This window comes from Ambystoma mexicanum, chromosome 9 (assembly GCF_040938575.1).
Source record: "Ambystoma mexicanum isolate Mex_15411 chromosome 9, UKY_AmexF1_1, whole genome shotgun sequence".
Lineage (NCBI taxonomy): Eukaryota > Metazoa > Chordata > Amphibia > Caudata > Ambystomatidae > Ambystoma > Ambystoma mexicanum.
This window is the reverse complement of record NC_090931.1, coordinates 834,016,741-834,039,519: the sequence shown is the minus strand read 5'-3', so window position 1 is coordinate 834,039,519 and position 22,779 is coordinate 834,016,741. Positions and strand designations below refer to the sequence as shown.

Here is a 22,779-nt window from a genome sequence, read left to right as displayed (position 1 = left end):
GTTTTTTCACAATAGTTGATTGAGGTTTTACCTCGGCAACAGATGATGTTACTTGATTAGAGACTTCACTAGCTTTCTGCAACGCTAATTGGAGTATATGGAGAAATTGTAATGGTAGTGTCACCATATCACTCCCCTCTCCAGTCTTCGTGCCCAGTTCCTCAACAGTTTTCAGCGGAGGGGGAACGTGAGGTAGAAAACTGTTCTGAGGGTGTGATGTTGAGGATGGACTCAGGTTTGTTTGATGTTGGATTGAACATAGACAAGGAACTTGACAAGAACCAGCTCGTAAAGGTAGCAAAGGAGTTGATTTGGGCACTTTAGTGCCAATGGGTATAGAGGGAATTTTATGTTCACTATTCACCTGTTTTGGTAGGAGGCTAGTGGCAAGGGATGTTTTTATAGGAATTGCATGCTGCTGAACTGAAGTTTGTATCATATCTGTTCTGTCTTTATGCTCACAACAATTTAGAGTTTTTTGGGATGGTTGCTTATTCGTGTATTGGTCAACAGCATGTCTAATTTCTTTCCTTCTTAGTTCAAGTGCCTCTTGTGTGAGTCCATCAGACTGACCTACACATCCTGCCTTATCTGCTGAGGGGGCCGTGGCAATCTGTGAACTTTGAGCTCGATCCATGTCAACCGCTACTGCTGACAGGTCGTTAAGAGGAGTGTAAGATGTAACCTTCTTTAGAGGCCTAGAACCCGCAGCATCTTTCCGATCTTGTGCTTGCTGCTGATATTTTTTTGCAATAGCATTAGAGACTAACAGTTTGCCTTTTTGCGTGTTAGTGACTGCTTTGATGAACTGTTTAGTCTTTGAAGCACCATTGTTTTTTGGAATGGACATGTTTTTTGTTTTCTTTGCATCAAGAAATCTAACGTACTTCTGTTTATCCGACCGTTTTGTGTCAAATAGTGTGTAAACAGGTGACTTAGCTGAAGGCTCTGAATTGATTTGAGGGTCAACCTGCAACGCCTTAACAGTAATATGTAGCCCCACAGGTTGTCTCTCCTGGATCGTATCTAGTGGATTAACAATATCTTTGGGGGGCTGAGTGAGTACGGCCAAAGGTCCAGTTTTAGTGGAAGGAACCGTTTGAAGTTTCTCCTGAATAGGTTCTGAGAAGTGCGGAAGTACAGGGCACTTATTCTGCAGAACTGCAGGTTTGGTAACGGAAGGACTCAATACAAAGTCTGCATGGCAGTCAGTTTGTATAGCTACATTAGCAGAGTTTAATTTAGGTTTAACACTGCTAGAATGATGCTGTTTTTTTAATTTCGTGGCTTGCATAAAGGCGGATTGCCATGCTAATACTTTTTCTATTTGTAGATTCTGGTTTGTCAATTTCAAATCAAGGGTCTCGAACAGTTTGGCCATTGATTGGATTGCCAAATTTACTGAATTTAAAGTAATTTCTAGTAAATTAGCCATTGGTTTGGCCTCTGCTTTTTTAGGGGTGTTAGAGCCGTTGATGCGCGGGTTGCGCGGCGTTGGGGCCATATATGAGAATTCTAAAGCCGAGCGTGAGTGATTGTTGTTTGAAAATAAATCAGGTGAAGCAGAAAGATTTTGTATAGAAGAGTGAGATAGGTGAGAAGGTGTAACATTGTCTTGTGGCAGAGACGCCTGCTCACTGATTGTGCATTAAGTATTTGCTATGGTTTCTTGGGCAGGAGCTGTAAATATATTGCCCAATATGACACTATCAGTAAGTGACCTGTCTGTAATGGCAGTTACTGCGGCAGCGGTAACGTATTCATCAGCATTGAGACACTCACTTGGAATGCCAATGCTGTTAGCGTTCACAATTGTAGGTGTAGAAAGTGGTGAATCGGAAATAAGCAGAGGAGGGATCACTGCTGATATACTATTGCAGGTGTTTTGCATCATGTCAGAGCGGTCTTTGCAAAACTGACGAATGTCAGCGTGCCCTGCAGATTTCAAACCCCACTTACTTAACATATGAGATTTTCATATGAGCGGGGTTGAAGTGCCCGTGCAACTTTTGGGTAATCTCTTTGAGGCATGCACATGTGGCCTGTGCTCATTGGTACCTCTTGTTAATGGTCCCATGTTTGGCATTCCTGATTTTAAGGTCATTAGGACACACTGCATAATTTAACAAAAATAATACTTACAGAACGTATGGCTAAACGAAGATCAACAGAAATAAAAATATCCAAACGTGATGCAGAGGTTAAATAGTTAAAAATGCTGCAAACAACCAGGAAGAAAAACAAGAAGAACCGCGAGACCGCGACACAGCGGCAAAGCGGTCAAGCGGTACTTCGCCGGTTCTTGCGCGATGGATCACAGTGCACAATACAAATATGAGTTCAAAACCATAAACCAGCAAAAGCAGCAAACAGCTAACGGTACTTTCATGTACTTTACGTGTGCGCGCGCGAGTGCGCTGGGCACGCTATTTTTGAATTCAAGTGGGCGGGATCAAAGAAGGGAGAAGGAGTCACTGGCCCAATCAAAAGGGAGTTCTTTGATGGAAAGTCAGGCAGCTTCCGTGTGTCTTTGTAAAGACGTCCGCTTTGTGTGCATTCAGAAAAACGGCAGAGACACGAGCGAGCAGGTTCTGGAAAGGAAAGCACAGACGTCCGTGGTGCAGTCAGTTTCACCAGCGTTCTCTCACAGCTCACAGTACTTTCATGTACTTTACGTGTGGATGGGTATGTATGGCGTTCTCATTTTTTTCGACCACATGTATGGCTATAAGTTCACGCAATGGCTGTCATTGTTTAATCCCACTAACGCAGTACAGACGGAGCCTTTTTGGCAAGGTGTTTGCATTTCGTTTCCATAGTGGCATGCAGGGAACCGACACCGGCCCGGGTGCACAGAGGACACATGACAGGTAAAATGCCCCACAGTCCCTTCCTTTTTTTGCCTGACTTGAAGTTATTTAACACATGTCTTTGTGGCTTTGGATGCGGGAACAATCAGGCTGGGCGACCCGCTGTAGGAGCAATATGGCCAGTTAGAATTGTGAATTTAGGGCTATTACCTATGACGCATTGCACCCCCCTTTTTGATCAACATATTTGGGTTCTTTCTCTTCTCTTTCTCATTTTTCTCTAGTGGCTTATGACCACCTTTGGCCCATTGCCCAAAGGACACAATTTCCCGCATGAGGACTGAATGGCATTTGTGTTTTGATTTTCAGAACTAGGATCCATTTCCATGATGCATTGAAGATACTGTGAGTATCTCTATGGTCTTTTAAATTCCGCAGTAGATGTTGAAACCGGGGAGTTCAGACAACGCCATTAATAGGTTGCTTTCTGTCTGTGTGTTTTTACGTTCTGGCTGATGATTGCACAAGAACTAAGTTGACCCACACACTTTTCATGATGAATTCCATAAGTGCATTGAACCATTTATCACGTTGGCTGACATGTTGTAAAAAGAGAATAGATTATGGACACAACAGCTGTCCTGATGAAAACAGTTGTTGAAACTAGAAGGAGGGAAAATAAGTAGACCCTCTGGAAGAGCGCATTTCAGTTTGGAAGACAGTGGTGTAGCTGTCTCACCTAGTAGACTATGGTTGTTTCCATATTTTGGTGGTGTTTTCTTATTGATGAGGACACCTATAATTAGGCTTGTTGTTCTCAAGATTCACTAATGTTGTGGATTTATGTATATTAGTGTTGCACAAAGTGTAATCTTCGACCCATCCGTAGGGTCGGATTGCGATGGTGTACATAGCACTTTTGCATTTTACAGATTGCACTTCATGACGCTGTATATCTATGAAAAGTGCCATTAATTTTAAATAATGAAATTGTTTGTGTATATGTCTTTTTGTAACATGTATGTCCAATTAAATTATTAGCCAGCGATGGCGGCTTTATAAATATTAATAATTGAATAAAGACTTGTTGTGTGACAAATATATCCTCATTCCAACTTTTTGATGTAGCACTATTCATTTATTTGTTTGTACATTTGTATAGCGCACCAAGCCCTGGGGCATCTGGGCGCTTAACTTAAGCAAATGGTTACAGGTTTGTTTATTGTGGTAATAGGTTACAGTCGTACCACAGGCTTTTATATCTGTTGGGTTACTTACAGGTTGTTACTTACTATGGGATTAGAGTACCAACATCTGCGGAACTTCTAATCATCTTAGGATATTCTATAACAATTAGAAGCTGCATGCTTCTGAGTGTCTGAGCCCCGGGACTGGTTTACATTTGGTCTTAGATGCGTCACGTCGTGCGTTAGAACACGTGACGTCACACGTTGCCAGCAGTAATCTGCAGTCGCTACAAGAGCGGATTTCAGTATGGCCGCCGCCAGCTGCCACACGGACCGCCGTTTTGGGGAGCCTGAAATAGGTCCCTTGTATATTGATTTTACGTGAGGTAACATCCTTTTCCCATTCCCCCATCCCTTTGGCACGTTTGGCTCGCCCCTTTTTACTCCTCATATGATTTAATTTTGAGTTGGGAAAAATAAGTTTTAAGTTTAAATACTTAAATCAATTTTACCAGGAATGATTGACCACTGTATTCATACTAATATGAATGATATTATGCCACTAGTATAGTAGCCTCTGCCAGGACAGGCAATACACTTCCAGTAACAAGACAGCCAAGGACACAAACTTCCACCTGAACACAGGATTGATTCGAGCAGCTCTATTTACACACTGAGGTGAGTAGCTAGGTGTCCATGGGCCATAGAGACAATTCACTACTTTGGGGGAATGAGATTAACAGTATGTCCATATCATTTTTTATTTTGTTATCAGGTGGACTAGCAAACAGGACAAAATATAATTGGCCAAACAATCTAGTTTTTGGAGCTAGGAACTGTCCTTTGTAGGTAAGGAGCTTACAACCTCACACTACTCGTGATTGATTATCATTTAAAACAATCATAGGTGCATGATATGATAAGATATTATATTTGTATTGCGCCCATACACAAGTGTTTCAGAGCGCAATGAGGCAAGGGAGGGGAAACAAGGGAGGACAAAACAACGATCTTACTAGGCCCATTGACATTGAGAACGTGCAAGTGCAGGGGAGAGGGAAGGGGGAAAGTGCGAGTGGCAGGGGGAGTGGAAAGTGTTGAACACGTGATAGAGCAACAGTAAGTAGTGCGGCCAGTGGGTGGTACATGCGAGAATAAGGTGTAGACAACAGGTGTCAGATAAGTGCTAGAAGGGGACTGTGGGGTTGCAGATACAACCCAAGTGCAGGGGTTGCCAGGAGGCAGTGCTGGTGTGTGGCTCGGAGGGCAGGGATCTGGGCCCAAAATCAGAGGGTAACAAGGTGCCCGGTGCCAAAGCAGACAGATTAGCAGGGGAGAGGAAGAGCGAAGGCAGAAGCAAAGAGGAAGGTCTTGAGATGCCTCCGGAACCGAAGATGGTTCTCCTCAAGTATCATAGAGGCAGGGAGGCTGTTCCAGAGGAAGGCCCCAGCCGAGGAAAGGGATCTACCCCCAACACGTTGCTTGTAGAAGCGACTGACCCTGAGGGAGTTGGAGGTGAAGGCGCTAAGAGTTTGAGCAGGAATGTATTTACCAGCAATTGTGTAAGGGCAAGAGTTTGTTTTTTCAAAAGGCAAAGAAATTATGTCAAAGGGTTTGCTTCAATCTGGTTCTCTAAACCCAATCATGATGTAGCACCAGAATATCACCTAATTTCTTTCCATATATCAGCAGAGCTATTTTAATAGTCTGGTCATTTATATGATGGAGTGCGCTTAGGTCATTGTACAGGGTCACACCCAAATATCAAAAAGAGGTTGCCTGTTTCATTTTTCCCTCTTCACCATTATTGGACTCAATGATCTTTTTGATCTACCAGCACACGTCATTTACATTTTGCAACAGTTTTAGCTCCCTTTCACTTAACCATTAACCAATGATTGTGGAGCCTTTTGCGCTCTAGCAATCAGCACTTCCCCAAAAAATGTTTGAAACTATTAATAGAATTCTTGCTCAAATGAGTCGTGGTACTGTATTATGATTCAAGTGTTCCACCCATCGCACTGGGTCAACAGTACCCACTAAGACTAAAGGGCTTACATTTTCTCTTAAACAATTGTGCACCACCTTCCAGAAGGCTTTGGGATTACAGAAAAGGGCTGCCTGCTCTAAAATGACCCATGCTTCTTTCACTAGTTCTTCCTTCCTATCCCTAATGCACTAGCTGCTTAAGGGCTTTCAGGAGTATAGCTTCCTACAGTTTCTATCAAACCAAGAACTCTTTATTGAATTATTCCCTGCCTTCCTCAGTTGATTTGTAAATGCACGTCTGACTCTATTCATTATATTTCCGAAGATTCAGATAAACTATCGCGGCTCAAACAGATTTCGATATCTGTAAGGGAGTGATATATATTTATGAGGACTTTAATTCATAGCTAGTAAAACTCCCAGTTCACAGCCTTATAAATAGGTGTCTCCCCTTTACCAGACTCTGGTCAATAGTTATACAATACTTTTCCTGCCCTTTGAGCTGTTAAAATCAGAAGGTGATGATTGTGGGTAAAACTTCAAAATCAAAATCACTTTCAGTTATCTAGATCAATTGAAAAGTAATCAATAATAGAGTGTTTCCTAACATTAGAAAAAGTAAACTTCCTTGGCAGATCAAAAAGGAATATGCCATTTGCAGAGCGAAAGCCTAGCTCCACTAAGGTCACAGGGAGAGATTGTCCCAGCGGGTTCGATTGCATATCCAACAGTATTGATGCAAGGACATTAAAGACTACATTTACATCCACTATAGCTTGCACTTCAATTTCACAATCACCCCATGTCAAATAAACGTCCCACCGATAATATTGACAAAACGAACTTGAGATTCCTTCATAAACCTTACATTATTCAAGAGCTTTGTCAGCCGGATGCCCAAGACAGACCCATGATAACAATGGCAATAATTCATTAGGTGCCAGCGAAACCTCCTTCCCATAACAATATCAACCACCAAGAGGGTGGGTGAGAGCATGTTAGCACAAACACCTATTTTATTTGTGTAGGTATATACAATGTAAGGCCCCCACTGTTTATTCCCTTCTTACTAACACCTGCATTCACAAAAAATAAATTGAAATTGGACAACAGAAATAGCACAATTGCCCAAAGGTCCTGAAGCATTACCACATCAATATGATTTAAAAAGATCACAAAATCATGGTCCCTCAACGTTTTCTCCAAACCTGCAATGTTCCAGGAAACCACTTTCACGCACTCTCCACAAAACATTTTCCTAACTACCAGTTTAAATGAGTGAGTCTCTGTGAAAGTGTATGAGGATGTTAAGATGGATTTCTAGAATCTGACTTGCTAGACCGATTTTAGGAGGCCACCCTGGTTTTACCTAACAGAGGAACTCTAAGTGGTTAGCCAATATCCAATCAAGGTAGCAAGGATGGGGTCAGGGGTCCACAATGAGTCCACACAGTGAAGCACACAATGATTAAATGTAGACAGGTAAATACAAAAACATGAAACATAATATAACACAACACTCAATTAGAAAAATATTTGCAGTCATCATATGGTTCTTATAAATCTAGCGCCTAGATACCCAAGGGTTCAGCGTGCTGCAACAAATGCAAAAACAAATAAATAAATGCATTCAAGAACTTAATGAGCAAGCGAATGGTAAGGAAGTAATGCAGTAAGATGGAACAAAGTCACAAGAAATATGCCCTAGCTTCAGAGGTCCAATATCTATGAAGAGTGGGGTCTTGTGCACAAAAGTCACATTGCTTCTCCCCAAAAAGTATCTGATGTAGGCAAAATTCTTCTGTTGGGGAATGTTCCAGAGAAGATATGCAACAAAGTTACTGGTAGGCAAAAAAAGAATTCTATCTTTCAGGTACAACTGCTTTAGATGCAATGATCAAAACGCAACAGAGTAGAAGCAAACCTCAGGTTTATTCTGAGGTTTATTCTAAGGAGAACGGGGGGGGGGGACAAATGCTTTGAGTTTACCAACCCTCCTGACTAACATTTTCCCAGAGGACTAGATGGGTCGACTTTGGGTCACTGGAGGTTGGTTTTCCCACTGATAGTTGCAGTAAGAGATGCCCAGGAGCTGCAGGTACAAGGATTCTTCTGGTCGTATCCAGGAGCTCAGTGCAACTTTTCACGATGGAGAAATGCTGGAAGCACTGATGCAGACATCTTCGTGGCACTTCACAAGACAGGGCAAGGCCAGTTCCAGCAACATATGGACACCGCACACAAGCAAAGGCAGGCGCCTTTTCAGTTGCAGTTGAATAAGGACTTCCAGAGCAGGATCCCTTGAAGCTGGGAGGCTGAAATTGGGCAGGAAGGCGACGTACATCACAAGCTGGCGGTGAACATGGAATGGTGACAATTCTAGCGAGGTAGCCCACTGGAGAGCTGGTCACTCCACCGGGTGGTCCAGGGACACTTCCGAAGACTCAGGATGGCTGGATCCTCAAACAGGTTGAAAATGGTTGTGCCACCAGTCCAGGCGTTGAAGCACAGCACAAGGCCTTTGCATATCAGGGTCCAACAGGGCTACACCGGCCAGACGCAGAAAGGGATGATGGGCCTCTTTGGGAGTCTTTTTTGGATCTTCAGTCAGCTGTTCTACATAGAATACTTGACTCCACCGCAGATCTGAAGAAATGCTGCAGGAGTCCTCTTCTTATCCAAAATCCAGCCCGGAAGCAAGTCCAAACCCACCAATGGTAAGGATCTGCACCATTCAAACAGCCAGCAGTGTCCAATCAGGGACCGCTGTTGGTTTCACTCATGTCGCACCCTCAAACTTTCAGGCACCACGGATGTGGAGTAGGATCAGACAGCCCCACCCCCTTCCTGAGCCAAGGAAGGGGGTGGGGCTGTCTGATGTACACCGATGTACACTGATCTCATAGATGTTCCATATCTACCAGGCTTCTTTGTATCACTAGCCCATGACAGCTGGGGCTATCCCGGGCATGAGCATGACCGTACATGGGATTTCCTGGCAAGGCAGGAAGTAGGCCAAACAACAATATGGCCAAAGAACAAGCTAATCTAGTAGCCATAAGTGTTAAATACAAGTGTGCACACTATAAATAACACAAAAATAACACACAATTGTAACTATTGTAAACATTGTAAAAAATATAACAAGAGGCGTAGCATATCGGTTTGACATCATATCAGTGTAAGCTTGAGTGCAGGATGCTATGATTTACTGCTGCTAGGGCACTTGAAGTTAGGGCGATTGATCAATGGATAAGATTATCACAAGATGACGGTGTATGACCCGTGAGGTTTGCATATCTAAATGTCAGATGATCAAGGCAAGATGCACTGGAAAAACAATTCGGATCTATCGATATATGCTAAAAAATACATGCCCTACCCATGGGGTCAATACAATTCCAGAGAAAACTTCCCCTTTAAGCTATGTAGTAATTATGTCACTTTTTTTTCTTTTCAAGTTTACAAAGTATTACATTGTAATATTCTCATGTTTACTTATTATAACTTACATTTTTTCCACGACAGGCTGTTCTTTTCCAATTATAAAACCTGGTCCACTTTGCTTTTCCCCTCATATAACCAGTACTCTAAGTCTCAGTATGCAAAGAAAAAATAGATAATGATGGCAAGTAGAGCACAGGATGTGTCCTGTGGAAAGCAGGTGACATCTGCCCAGCCACTCCCATTAAATAATGCGCCTCCACCCTTGCACCCTTCATCACTGCCTTTATAAATGCCTCCTTTTCCACCGGGCTTCTGGGTCCGTTCTCTCTTAAAGAAACCCATGCTAGATTCAACCGCACCATGGAACTACAGGCCCATCACCACAGTTCCCTTTCTCCTAATGATTCTAGACAAAGCAACCTACCTGCAAGTCCAACAGTTCCTTGAAGCTTACAACCTTCTCTGTCTCTGTGAGTCTGGCTTTCGCCCAGGCCACGGAAGCGAAACAGCCTTACTAGACCTCAAGAACCAAATGAACGACATTAGAGACTCTGGATAACCAGCCCTACTACTCCTCCTTGACCTCTCGGCAGCCTTTGATCTTGTCGACCACAAAATCCTGTGCCAGCACCTCTCAACCTCTGCACACTTTTCGACCAACGCTACAGGATGGTTCACCTCATTCTCACCACCTCAAGGTAAAGCCATGAGAGTCTTTTCAGACCTAGCCTGCGCACACCCTAGCACTATCCAATGTGCAGTTCCCCAGGGTTCGTTCATATACCCCACCTTGAATAACATTTTTAGCAGGCCACTGGTTCAGCATCCTTGATTCATTAGGCATCACATATATAAACTACGCCGATGATACAGAGGTCCTTCTAGCACTTTCGGGTGACTACGAGGCCAACTCCAAAACCCTAAATGCTGCCTACTCCACGATCGAAACATGGTTGGCAGAGAACTGGCTCTGTTTAAATGGTGACAAAACTGAACCACTTCTAATCAGGTGACCCGAATCTCTAAAGAAACTTGACAACCAATACAATGTCTTTACCATCGACAACATACAAAGCCCAGTCTCCCAGGCCGTTAAAACCTTGGGAGTCTACTTAGACTCCAACCTCTCAATGATGAGGCAAGTAAACGCCATTGCATCGTCAGCTGCCTACCACTCTGAACTACTCACTGCAGCTAGACCTTCCTGACGAAGCAAAACTGCTTGACTATAGCCAGAGCCATATTTGGGGTCCGACTCGATTACTGTAACACCCTCCTGGTCGGGACCTCCATGAAGAACATCGGAAAACTACAAATTGTCCAAAATAATGCACTCCGGGCTGCCATTGGTATCCCAAGAAGGGAACACATCTCAGCTGCCAGTAAACAAGCCCTTTGGCTTCCCGTCAAAGAATGTGTCATATTCAAAACATTGTCCCTCACTCATAAATGCATCCACCACAGAGCCCCTCAATACCTCTCTAAGAGTATCACCAGATCACCCACAGAAAGACCAATCAGAACCCCATACACCAACCTACTCTCAGTGCTTCCCAATAATCGCTGCGACCCAGTGGAACTCCCTGCCACCCAAACTCAGAGGAATCTCATCCCTCATAGCCTTCCGCAAAGAGATCAAAACACGACTGTTCAACTGACCCATAGGACTCTAAATGCATTGAACTGTCCTGCCTGTAACACTGCTTCTTCTTCAAGTAAATAAGCTGTGTGTATATTATGCCACCCATGTAACCTGCTCCAACCTTTCTACGACGCATTTAACCAGTAAGCAACGTTGTAACTTGTAACTAAGTCATTCTCTTGTAAGTGTCTCGATGCCCCTGGGCTGCCAGTGCACTTTATGAATGCAAATTTTAAAAAAATAAAAAAATAAACAGCACAAACTGACACTGCTGCCCCAACCTACCCACTCAGCCTAAGGCAACTGTAAGGACTAACTCATGCATCGCACCACTACTGCCAAACAAGAGTTCACATGGTACCATGGACAAATCTGTTTGTCACTTTCATCCTGTCGTGAAAGGACACAGATTTGAGCTGTGACATGACTCGATCGCCATTTCCCTTAGTCAAGGAGTCAATGATCTCACACAGGCACCTAAAAGTACAGAAAACACGTAACGTATACGAATGTTAGCGTTTGGAAGCATGCAAGCTTTCTTTGAGAATTTCAGAGGGAAATTGTAAGAACCGATTGCGCCTTTTGACTTACATTGGGATGAAGGACATTTAGAAGGGTGAAAATAGAGAGAAATACATGGGAATGGTTGGCATGTGCAGTATGGGCACCCACCTTCTACAATATGCAGTACTGTAAAACACGAACTCGGTCTTCTGATGCTAAATTATTCTCTAACATGGGTTCGCTTTCTAACTGGTATGGTGGTAGATGGCAGACCATGTGAGGGAAATCCTTACGAGTTACATGTCATTGCTGGATTTCCATAAAGGAGAATTAGGTGCCAAAAAGTTCCCTGAGCGCGGTGCTCGTCTCAGGCATTTCAGGTATGGCAGATAAGGTAGCTCACGTGTTCCAATTCACATAACAACTAAGTAGACATTTGTCCCAAAAACTGGGTCCTTTAAATAAGGTAGGACAGTAATAGGTAAGATACACAAGACATATGCAAATCTGCAGTTTAATTATTCCATAGAGTACCCTCTTAAGTACAACCAGTAATACTTAGTGCCATAATCAAGGACTGTTGACATTTCACCTCCCTGGTAGATATTTGGTAAATATCATCAATGTCGGGTAAACTACCCAACATGGATGTCATCTAGACACTAAAGGTCTCTTCATATTCCTAAAAGAAAACGTGGATCTGGTTAGAAACTTTCTTGATGAAGAATGTTTGCCCGGTAGAGCATAGGAGTAGATTTTTACGCTCAAAAAGTCTTTTTCACTATTACATCCAATTCTGATCCAAACAGCATTCCCCTTTGAAAGGCATATGAAGAACAATGCTCTTCTGAGAGGCATCTGTTTACCATTCTCAGATGTAAATATGATGTCTCGCGGTAACCGGCGCACAGACTGTCATGACAGTGCTTGTTATTGAATCCATCACTGTGTCAGAATATTGAAACCATCACTGTGTCAGACACTTATTTCACCATATCGGTCCAATTTGTCACAGAGAAACTGGAAGTCCTTCAGAAGTGACTGGGCCAAACAGACCATATACATATACATGCCTGATATAAGACCTACATTGGATCCAGTATAGGCCCTGTTTAAGGCAGGATCCCATATCCTAGGTAGTCAAAGAAGCTTTACCTGTCAAAGTTGGGGTCTTGAGCCCAACTTAACGGTTTCTGATGGATTAGTAGTGCCCTTGATCAGGGTATGTTTTAGACAATAATTTAGGGATAACCACCTTCTCCGAATCCTGCCACTTCCTTGTAAGAGTTGTCTGCATCGCCAGTCGCACAGGAACCCTTTTGGCTGGTTCAGCATCGTATCTGTCAAGGCATTCCTTTATATCTTCTTCCTCCAGATGGGGAATCAGAACATTTCAGATTCTTCCAATTTCAGGTCTTTTGTCCTCAGGCAATGTACCTTAATTTGGTGTCTGTATCCTCTTCATCTAAGTCTGGACATGTTTTGACCATCTCCCTTTTTTCTTGCAGAACCTTAGACACTGCCCTTGTCACTGCCAAGTCAATCTCTTCCTTGGTTTTTAGAAGCAAAGGAGCAGAGGAGGAGGAGGGGGGCTTCGAAAACAGGGATAACTATTGCATGATGTCTTGCAGATCCCCTTCGAGATTCCCTATAGCCTGTGAGAGCATTGATCTGGATCTGGAACTGGATTGTAAATGGGACCACCGTCTCTTTTAATCTCTTCTCTTAGGCACATGCCTTTGACCGCAGATGCTGGATCTGGATGCTTTATGATCGTGGTCAATTTTCAATATAGCAAGAGGATGCTGCCGGTATATTATTGACAATAACAACTGCTTACCTATTTTCCCCTCTTTCAAAAATGAAAACTGGTGAAAATGAATCTGTACCAAATAGATCTTATAGCAATGACTTAACATACTGTCCCATTGGACACAACTTGCCCGAATTAGCTACTCCAAGTATTTGAATATTATTCCTCCAATCTCTGCATTCAAGGTCTTAATTCTTAGCTGCAACAGACTTTAGGAGTGGACATGCGTTAGATAAATCTGAAGCCATTTTCGTAATATTATCCTCTGGGGAAGAAATGTTTTCTTCGGCTGTGTCTAGCCTGGTTTTGCGTTTAACCAGAAGTGCATTTAAATGGTGTACTTTGCAGGTCAGTGTATCAGTTTTGGTATCTAATGTGACTATGCCTGCTTTAAGCTAAAGGAGCATTTCTTTTATTTCAAGATTACTATCAGCGCCTTCCACCGATGTACACTGATCTCATAGATGTTCCATATCTACCAGGCTTCTTTTTTGTGGAGTTCTTGTCAAAAGAAAGTTTAATCTGATGCTAGTCAGATTTCCCCACAGCAGCCTAATTAGGTATGATTATCTTCCTCGGTTAAAGCCTGCCTAGATGTCCTATATGAGCCGCTTCACTTCTGTTAGCAACACTGTGTATCAGTGCACACACACAAACACACACACACCCTAACTATGTTTAAGAAGAGGGTTCTAAGATGTAACTATTAGTACAATCCTATAATGGAGAACTGATATATTAGATTGACACAATTTCTCCTGTGGCACAACTGTGAATCTAGTGTTTTACTGACCACACAATTGTCTAATGAGCACATATATGTTCCTGCAGCAGAGGAATACTGTTCCTCGATACTGTGGCAGTCATGGAATCATTGAATAATTCCAGAAACGTTCCTTCTAAACTCTCTAAAACCTAGGCTTTGCAATCCTTAAGTGTAAGGGTGTGTATTTTCATCCTAAATTACTTAGAAAATCTTTGTAAATTGCACCCACTCCCGCACTTACATTGTGATTTAAATACCTTGGCCGTATATTTACAAACGCTTATTTAAAGGAACAGCCGGCCACACTGACACTGGGGCTGTGAGCAACTATTATGATCGTCTGCGAATGTACTCCATTCTCTATGTGTTTAAGCTCTAAGATCCTGGCATGAACTGTTGTGAACCTTTTAGTGAATAGAACAGTGGCATTTTACATTGCAGACATTATGCACAGAGCTCTTTATAGGGTGGGGAAAATATTTAAAACAAATGGTTTCATCCTCCAATCATCACAACTTGATTGCTATCCAAAATGATTTCCCCCATCTATAAATATTTCTAAGCAACTATACCTCTACATGTCCGGCATCCGTATAAGGTGAATCAGAGACTTGGTTTGGGCTGTTCATTGGAGAACTTCTCTTGGCTGAAAGAGACAAATAACAATGCAAAGATTTATATAAATATTTCCACATTTTAGCCAATATACCAAACATGTTTACTTTATGGTTCTAAAACCTCTCGAAACCTTATAATACACCAAGAGCTGCCCAAGAGAACTCACACACCAATAAGGTGAGCCACTAACCAACACAAAGGTGCTGTGTCCCTGATCACATGTAGGGGCTCATTCCGTGACCTGTCCATTAACATGGTGTAGTGGTCATACTGGACTTGAGGTAGACTGCCACCACCATGTTCTTGTGCTCAATGGTATGAAGTATAAACAGCTTTGTTGTGCCAGTAAAGAGAACCACTGTGTTTATCCACACATCTTAGTTACCAATTTAATATAGATATTAAATATACCACACGGGAGTGTGCACACTTTTAGGTGGTGCCAAGCATACCTATTGCATGTACTTGAGGGATGTAAGGAATGTAGTCACAGAGTACTGTCTGGTACTCCACATAATATCTCAACAACTCCCACGTCCCTCTCCTTGTCCCAGTTCTTTATTAGTGAAGTCTATCAATCTTTCTGCCAGCATCTAGCAACCAACCATGTTCCTCCTATTAGTGGTGGCCCTATGCCACCCCACCTCACATGCGGGTATATTAGGCTTACGTCCTGCGTCTGACCTCTTGTTTTTCTTTCAGTCCCAATGAACGGGGGCTGACAGGCTTGCTCTTGCTAAACATAAACTTTAAGGAAGGATCGCCCGCAGTTCCTGTTGGGCTTAAGCTATGTTTGAGGTTGACAAGTTTTCTCCCCAGGTGACTAGGCGTGGACTATGGGCTGAGTTGGGCCCCTTGACAGCGGCCCATGGGTTGAAGTAGCAGGTCCATAACTGGCATGCTAAGCTAGTTTGGCCAGTGTGGGCCCCACGTAAGTGAGGGTGTGGGCTACCCTTTCTTGTATGTGTATCTCTGTATCTATGAAAGCCAATAAACCACGCTGTCCTCAACACCAGACACGCCTACTCGCTTTTACATTTCAGGAAGGAGCTCAAGAACTTGGTCTTGAAAGTATGGCTCCTCTCTAACACCTAAGTCCACACCCCTTCACTACCCACCTAACGTAAGACTGGGTGATCTTTGCCCCCTGTTTCCTCCCCTGGTTGCTTGTAGATCCCTTGCTGCTAAATTGTCTGCCCTTCCCCTAACCCATTTACTCCCCACTCCCTTGTAGCCCTACTCCCCTCACCCTGTCCTTCCGTATATAACTTTGTGTTTCCCTGTTAGGGAAAATTCCCATTCAATGGCTAATTTTCCTTATCTAGTGAGTCCCCCAGCAGCTTTGCTGGATCTCTGGAGTTTATTTTTCCACTTGGTAAGAGTGTACCCCTTTCTTTCCACTCTTACCTGTGTTTTGCCATGTGTATTTCATCTGTTTTTGTGATTGTGGACTCTGGCGTACACCACTTCAGTAGCCCCCTTCTTTGGTGTGTTACACAGCACCTCCAGTGCAGTGACACAAGGTTGTCTTTTAGACTTTCCACCGACTCCATTTCTGAGGCTGACTACTGTCCCCCAGAAAAGGGTAAAGTTGCCATTAACTTTACTTAGTCATTTAACCACAGATCCAGTACACCCCATTTTACATGGAGTACTGGAAAGGGTTAATTGTTAGTCCTTGTTATCTGTACCTCCTAGAGCATTGTTTCACTCTTTTAACATTTAGACTTGGCTGGTGGCAGTGGTATCTACCCTAACTTTTCTACTGCGATTATACTATATAAATGTGTTATTGTTTTAGGCTATTATATTAGCCTCAAACTTAAACCCGCTGGACCAAATACCTTTTCTTTTGGCACCGGTCGGGTTTATTCACCATTTCTTTATGTTAAAGACCTTCTTGTGTTTTACCTTTGCGGGGCAAACCAGGTTTGCCTTCTTTGTTCATTGTCTTTTGGCGGGCTTCTGTCAAGAAGCCCTCCTCTAGGCGCCTGGGTGTCTAGGTGGGCTGAATGTGAGGGAGGGGTGTAGTCACCCCCTGCACAGGGTATCCTAGGAAACCCAAGTCGCACTTTGCCATGATTGGCTCAGGTGGTTGTCCGGGCCGGACAACCCCCCTGCTGCGTGATTGACAGCCAGGCTGTGTGAATGGGGGATTTTCGCATAAAAGGCAGGTCTCTTGGTCTGGAAGTCAGAGAGTCGCCACTGGAACTACAAGGAACCGAAGAGAAGCGGAGAAGAAGTCGACTTCTGCAACTATCCCGTCCCGGTGAAGCCCTGCTGCAGTCATGAGCTATCTACCCTTCGACGACCAGAGAAGATCCAGTCCGGAGTCTTCTTTCCTTGAGCTTAGTGGGGATAACCAGCTCATCTTCTACAGCCAGAGAATCCTCTTCGTGGTCGAAATCGCTGCACACTGCTATAGTGGTCCAGATAGCCATCTGAAGAGCCTCTCCTGTTTTTAAGGAGCACACCTTTTATTCACAGTCGCTGCTGCTGGCTTCAGCCCTGTGTGTTGCAGACCCTCCCCAGACGTCCTCCTTCGGATCGAAACTCCAGTAACCGAGGTCTGCAGCAAACTACCAGGAACAACTGCCGTGGCACCAGCTTCTTCCTTGAATAAGGTTCTGCTCGAGGAATTTGGGTGAATCCCTTTTTCTTTGTCTCCAAGGCTTGCCCTTGTCTTCCCTCATTCTTATAACTTTTGCTTCCTCCGTTGACAATATCTAAGTACTCCTTGCTCCACCGAATCGTGAACTCTGACTGTGTGATCCTCGATAACAGGAACCCGGTTCCACTTGACACTGGCTCTGGCCTATTGACTTTTGAATTTATGTCTAAGAGTGTTCTCTGATTCTGTCTGCCTTGACAAAAGTATTGCCTATGATTTTTGCCCCCAACTCCCTCTGGGTATCTCAGGTGCTAAGTGTGTTTTTGCCCCAGTAACATTTCTTGCCACAGATACGCGTTTCTTTAGTAAGACCGAACTGTCATTACTGTCAAAAAGTGATCGCAAGTGTATTCCCGGTAACGTCTTTTGTTCCATAACACCGGTCCGCTAAAACACAAGGTACTTACCTTGAAGTATACCGTACAAAGTGAATTGTTTAGTTGTAGTATATTTTACGTGTGGTTTTTGAATTAATAGAAGTGTTGTGTTTATAACAACTGGTTTAAAAATAAATGTACTTATTTTTTTTCCTGAAACCTTGAGTCACAGTAATTGTGGTCCCATTGTGTAATCTCTTCTACTGCTCATATACTCTTGAGATAAGCCTGGCTGCTCCGCTACTGCTACCACTTTAACATAGTAGTACAGGCTTGTACCAAAGGTAAAACTTGTATTGCCACCTGTAGTCTTAATTGTGTGTAGTGGTCCCTAAGGGCACTGCACAGGATTCTGCCTAACACTCCCAAAGCTAGGTCCATGCTCAATAAATACATTAGTGATAATAATAACTGTCCTTGAGCATTGATACGCACAAAAAACATATCATCTTTCATCTCCAACTTACAGAGAAAGTGTGAGTTAGTGGATAATTCTGATTGCATTATGTTGATGTTTGGGATTTCATGAGTTTGAACTCAGGCAGCCCCCTCGGGGGCATTCACCTCAGGATCAAGTTCATGTGGGTTGGTCCCAGACTATTCAAAGATCATAATACATTTGACAATCATCATTGGTACCAGCTTATTGCTACTGCTTGGATTGTGATACCTAGAAAAACCTGGAGAGGAAGGAAAATGTGTTAGTTCTATCATCTTTGTTGAAATTATCGGATTTGGTCCTTCTTGGGTCTCTTGTTTAGGGCTTTTTCGGCTAATCTCTTTCTATTGTTTCAGGTTCTTTGTCATATTTCTCTTAACTCAGATTCCATGCTCTTTTAGAGGTGGCTCTACATCTGGCACTACATCAGGGAAAGACAAAACATTGTGTTCTATCTCCACAGAGTTCTCCTCTTTTTCAAATATAATTGCCACATTGTTCTCCTCACTAAACGTTATTATTTCTTATCAGATTTTACATCAAGGAAAAAAGAGGGTTCACCATTGGGCATATATTGCTCAAAAGACCACCTGATAAAAACTGGGATCAACCTTTTTCACTTTGGAAACATTTCAGTTGGTTATATTTATTGCTTTATCAATGGAAAACATTAGTTTTGGGGCTTGTGTTCTGGCCTCTGGCTGTTGAGGAGGTATGGCTTAGGTTCTGGTGGTGGGGTGGCAGAATGGCAGATATGGAGCCTGGGCTATGGTGGTGGGGAGGCAGGATGCCAGGTATTGGGAGTGTGTTCTGGCCTCTGGCTGTTGAGGAGGCAGGATGCCAGATATGGGGCTTCGGTTCTGGGTTTTAGGAGGGGAAGGATGCCAGGTATGGGGCCTTGGCTCTGGTGATGGAGAGGCCGGATGCCAGGTATGGGGCTTGCACCCTGTCCTCTGGGTGTTGAGGAGGCAGGATGCAAGGGATGGGGTCTGGGTTATGGTGGTGGGGAGACAGAATGCCATGTATGGGGCTTGTGCTCTGTCCTCTGGCTATTGGGGAAGCAGGGTGTCAGGTATGGCGCTTGGGCTCTGGTGGTGGGGAGGCAGGATGCCAGGGATAGGGGTATAGGTAACTGGAGGGACAGCTAAAAAATGTGGGAGGACTTATGAGCTGATAGTACTGGAAACAGAAGGGTGGCGTCCTACCACATATATTTAGTCACTTTACTTATTCATTTTCTGTAAAGACTTAACCCTTTGGCATGCTTAGTATAAAAAGAGGTGTGTTGCTAAACTAACTCTTATATAGGAAAGGTGAGCAGATCAAAAGAATGATCTTGAATTATTTCACAGGGCAACCAGCTGAATAATACAAAGACAGTCAAAATCAAAAGATCATTCTTTCTGGCATTGAATATTTTGAATTTGGCTGGTGGAAAAAGGAACTAGTCGTTGGCCTACGTCTGGAAGTAGATCGAATGATGGTACGGGATGGGGGGTAGTTAGCCCACAAGATGGAGTGGTCCTGTGACGTTCCGGCAAGGAAGCCTTCTTCATGGGCCTCGACAGGGTCTCCCTACACGGGGAACAGAACAAGGGAGAGGGGCTCAGTCAATGTGGAGCTCACCTTGGAAAAAAGGCCTATTGGCTCTGATACTGGCATTTATTAAAATTGAATTGAGACCGTGGGACTGAACAGTGTGCATGCACTGTCCAGTAGCTTGAGTGCACTAGTTACTGATCTGGACAAAAATCGGATGTGACACTTCTTCCAGTGGAGGAGAGGCAAAGGGGTCAGAACCCGTTAGACTGGTTGAGGTGACTCCTTGTGGCTAGTATGGCAACTAGTGTTCTGGATGCACTGGAGGGATAGAGGTAAAAACAGGGTGGCTGTCAGTGGACTGCGCAGGCCCTGTGAAAGTCAAGGCATGGCTGTGCAAGAATGTGGAAAAATACCTGTGCTGCCGGGTTGCAAGCTAGTAGAGGTGCTGGTCTGGGCATAGGTAGTTGGTGACCAGAAGCAGGTGCCTGTACAGAAAAAGAACTGCATGAATGGAATGTAGGCACAGCTCACCACGTACAGATTTAGCAGTGCAGTGAGGTAATAGCACTAAATGTAGCCGTGGGACAAATTAAAAAATAGAGCGCCATACCTGGATATTCGTAGTTTAAATCCAAGTTGTCGATATGAGGACTCTCAGACAAGTGTGGTAGGTTGCAGTCCGTGAAGCTTCATGGCACTGAGTCATGTGAGTCTCTGTGACCCTGTAAATGGAGCAGGGCAGAATGTTTTAGCTGAGGCTCAGACTGCACGTGAGAGCTAGCAGGGGCTATCAGGACAGCGATGTCAAGGGTGGGAGGGAGCTAAGGTGTCGGCTGTCCCACTGTTGGGAGCCCTGTTTGTAGGAAGGTATCAGGTTTACCTGGAGAAACGAAGCAGGGGCGTGTATATCGCACTGGTCGCAGTCTCCGTGGATGCAGCTAGAGGTGCAGCAGTCCATTAAATGAGCTGTGCCGCTGTTTGGAGCTGCGCATGCGTTGGAAGGCAGTGTGCCTGTAGGGACGCATGCGCGCTAGTGTTAGTTGGAGGGTTGGTATGGCAACCTGAGTGTCTGTGTCGCGGGAGGAGCGGTATACTCAAAGGTGTATTGCCGAACAACAACGAGGTGTTGGGCCCTACTTGTGTGGCGGCGGATGTTGGGGTGAGCAACTTGGACACATTAAAGATGATAAGGACACATACATAATTTTTGCAAACTTTGAAGAAATCAAGAATTACAAACAATAACGTGAAAGACAAAATGACAGCCAGAGTTAGGACCATGGTGCTGTGCCCCACTCATGTAATGGCGGTACTGCTTTTGGCAACCTAGGCTGGTGAATTATAGTAGAGGCACATTCATAGCTTTGGCATTAAAATAGAAGGAAACAAAAATACACGTAGTACATAGTGACAGACAAACTTGCTTGACCGGGAAACGCCGGAAACTCATGTCGCAGTAAAGAGAGGCAGGTTGGCCCTATGATCACTGTAATGAGGTACTGAATCGGGTATGGTGTGGTATGACAGTGCGGGGAGACTGGACAAGAGAGAGGATAGATAGCTCGTAGTGCCCTCTTTTGTCAAACTGGGAGAGGGTCCCAGGTGGAGTGTGGGGACACTATCCATGTCAGTATTGGTTGGTCAACTAGAATCTGGGGTGGTGGAAGCTAGGCCCAGAGGTAGAAAGGGGGAACAGTTCATGTATAAGTGGTGGGCATGGCTTCGTTGAGACCTTTGATGGTTGCTTTGAGTTTGAAAATCCACCAGGATTCTTTGTGGTTCAGAGCATTGGCGGCATTAGTGGTGTTGAGGACTGTGTCTGCAACCCATCAGTGCATGTCATCCGCACTGTGTTGGTACTCAATGTAATGTGATACTAAGGGTGCTGTGTGGACATGGCAGCGAATCCTAGATCGATGCTCGCCAATCTTTTGTTCACTTGTCTCTGGGTTTGGCCTACATATCTCAGCCCGCATGGGCATTCGATTATGTAGACAACATTTGTAGTTTTGCAATTGGAGAAATGTTTGATCTTCCATTCCTTTTCTTCGATCATGAATGGTATTGTTTTCTTCATGAGTCTACATACTTTGCACGTACGTACCGCAGGGATGATGCCCCACTATTTCACGCATGCTCCAAAGTTCCGACCTTTGGAACTTTTTGTTGAGCCTGGCATGCGTTAGCCTGTCTTTGAGGTTCCTTCCCCGTTTGAGTGCCATCCTAGGGATGGGTTCATTTGGAAGGCTGAGCTCTACCAGGGGCCAAAACTTCTTGATGATAGCCTTGAGTCTTGTGGTATTGGGTCCAAAGGTGGTCATGCACATCATCAACTGTTCACTGTCTGTATCGCGTATTCTTGGTGTGAGCAGAGTTTCCCGTGGGGTGTACTGTGCTCTCTTTTTAGTATTTCGGACCAGTTTCTTCAGGTAAACTCTGTTTTTGAATTTGCTTTGTAGTATAGTTGCATGTTTTTTGCATTGTTCAAGCTCCGTGCAGTTGTGTCTAAGCCGTAAGAACTGTCCAAGTGGTAGATTGTTCCTTGGATTACTTGGGTGGTTGCTCCTATAGTGGAGGAGGGTGTTTCTGTCTGTTTCCTTCCTCTATAGAGAGCAAATGAGCTTGTTATCTTTGACACTGATTTCAAGATCTAGAAAGTTGATGCTTTGATTACTTTTGCAGAGGGTGAATTGGATTTCCGTTGTTTGTTCGTTAGCCCAGTGAAGGAAATTATCCAAAGTGGTGTCATTGTCCTGCCATATGAAAATAATATCATCGATATAGCGGTAGCAACGGGAGATCTTGTCTCTGAAGGGGTTGTTGGTGTTCAATTCTGGCCTCTGGGTGTTGAGGAGGCATGATGCCAGGGATGGGGCTTGAGCTATGGTGTAAGGGAGGCAGGATGCCACTTATGGGGCCAGGGCTATGGTGGATGGAGGCAGGATTCCAGGTATGGGGCTTGCGTTCTGGCCTC

The 22,779-nt window shown here is 44.0% G+C and overlaps 1 protein-coding gene across 21 annotated transcripts in view; it reads right to left on the bottom strand.

Annotated features, from left to right (window-relative positions):
- The window catches only part of UNC80 (unc-80 homolog, NALCN channel complex subunit), a 3,486,058-nt gene that overhangs the window by 3,069,349 nt on the left and 393,930 nt on the right, over positions 1-22,779 (bottom strand). For all 21 annotated transcript variants that reach the window (XM_069615884.1, XM_069615886.1, XM_069615890.1 and 18 more), the window contains exon 6: positions 14,731-14,804. In XM_069615884.1, coding sequence (XP_069471985.1) covers positions 14,731-14,804 — 74 coding nt within the window. The remainder of the gene's footprint in view (positions 1-14,730; positions 14,805-22,779) is intronic.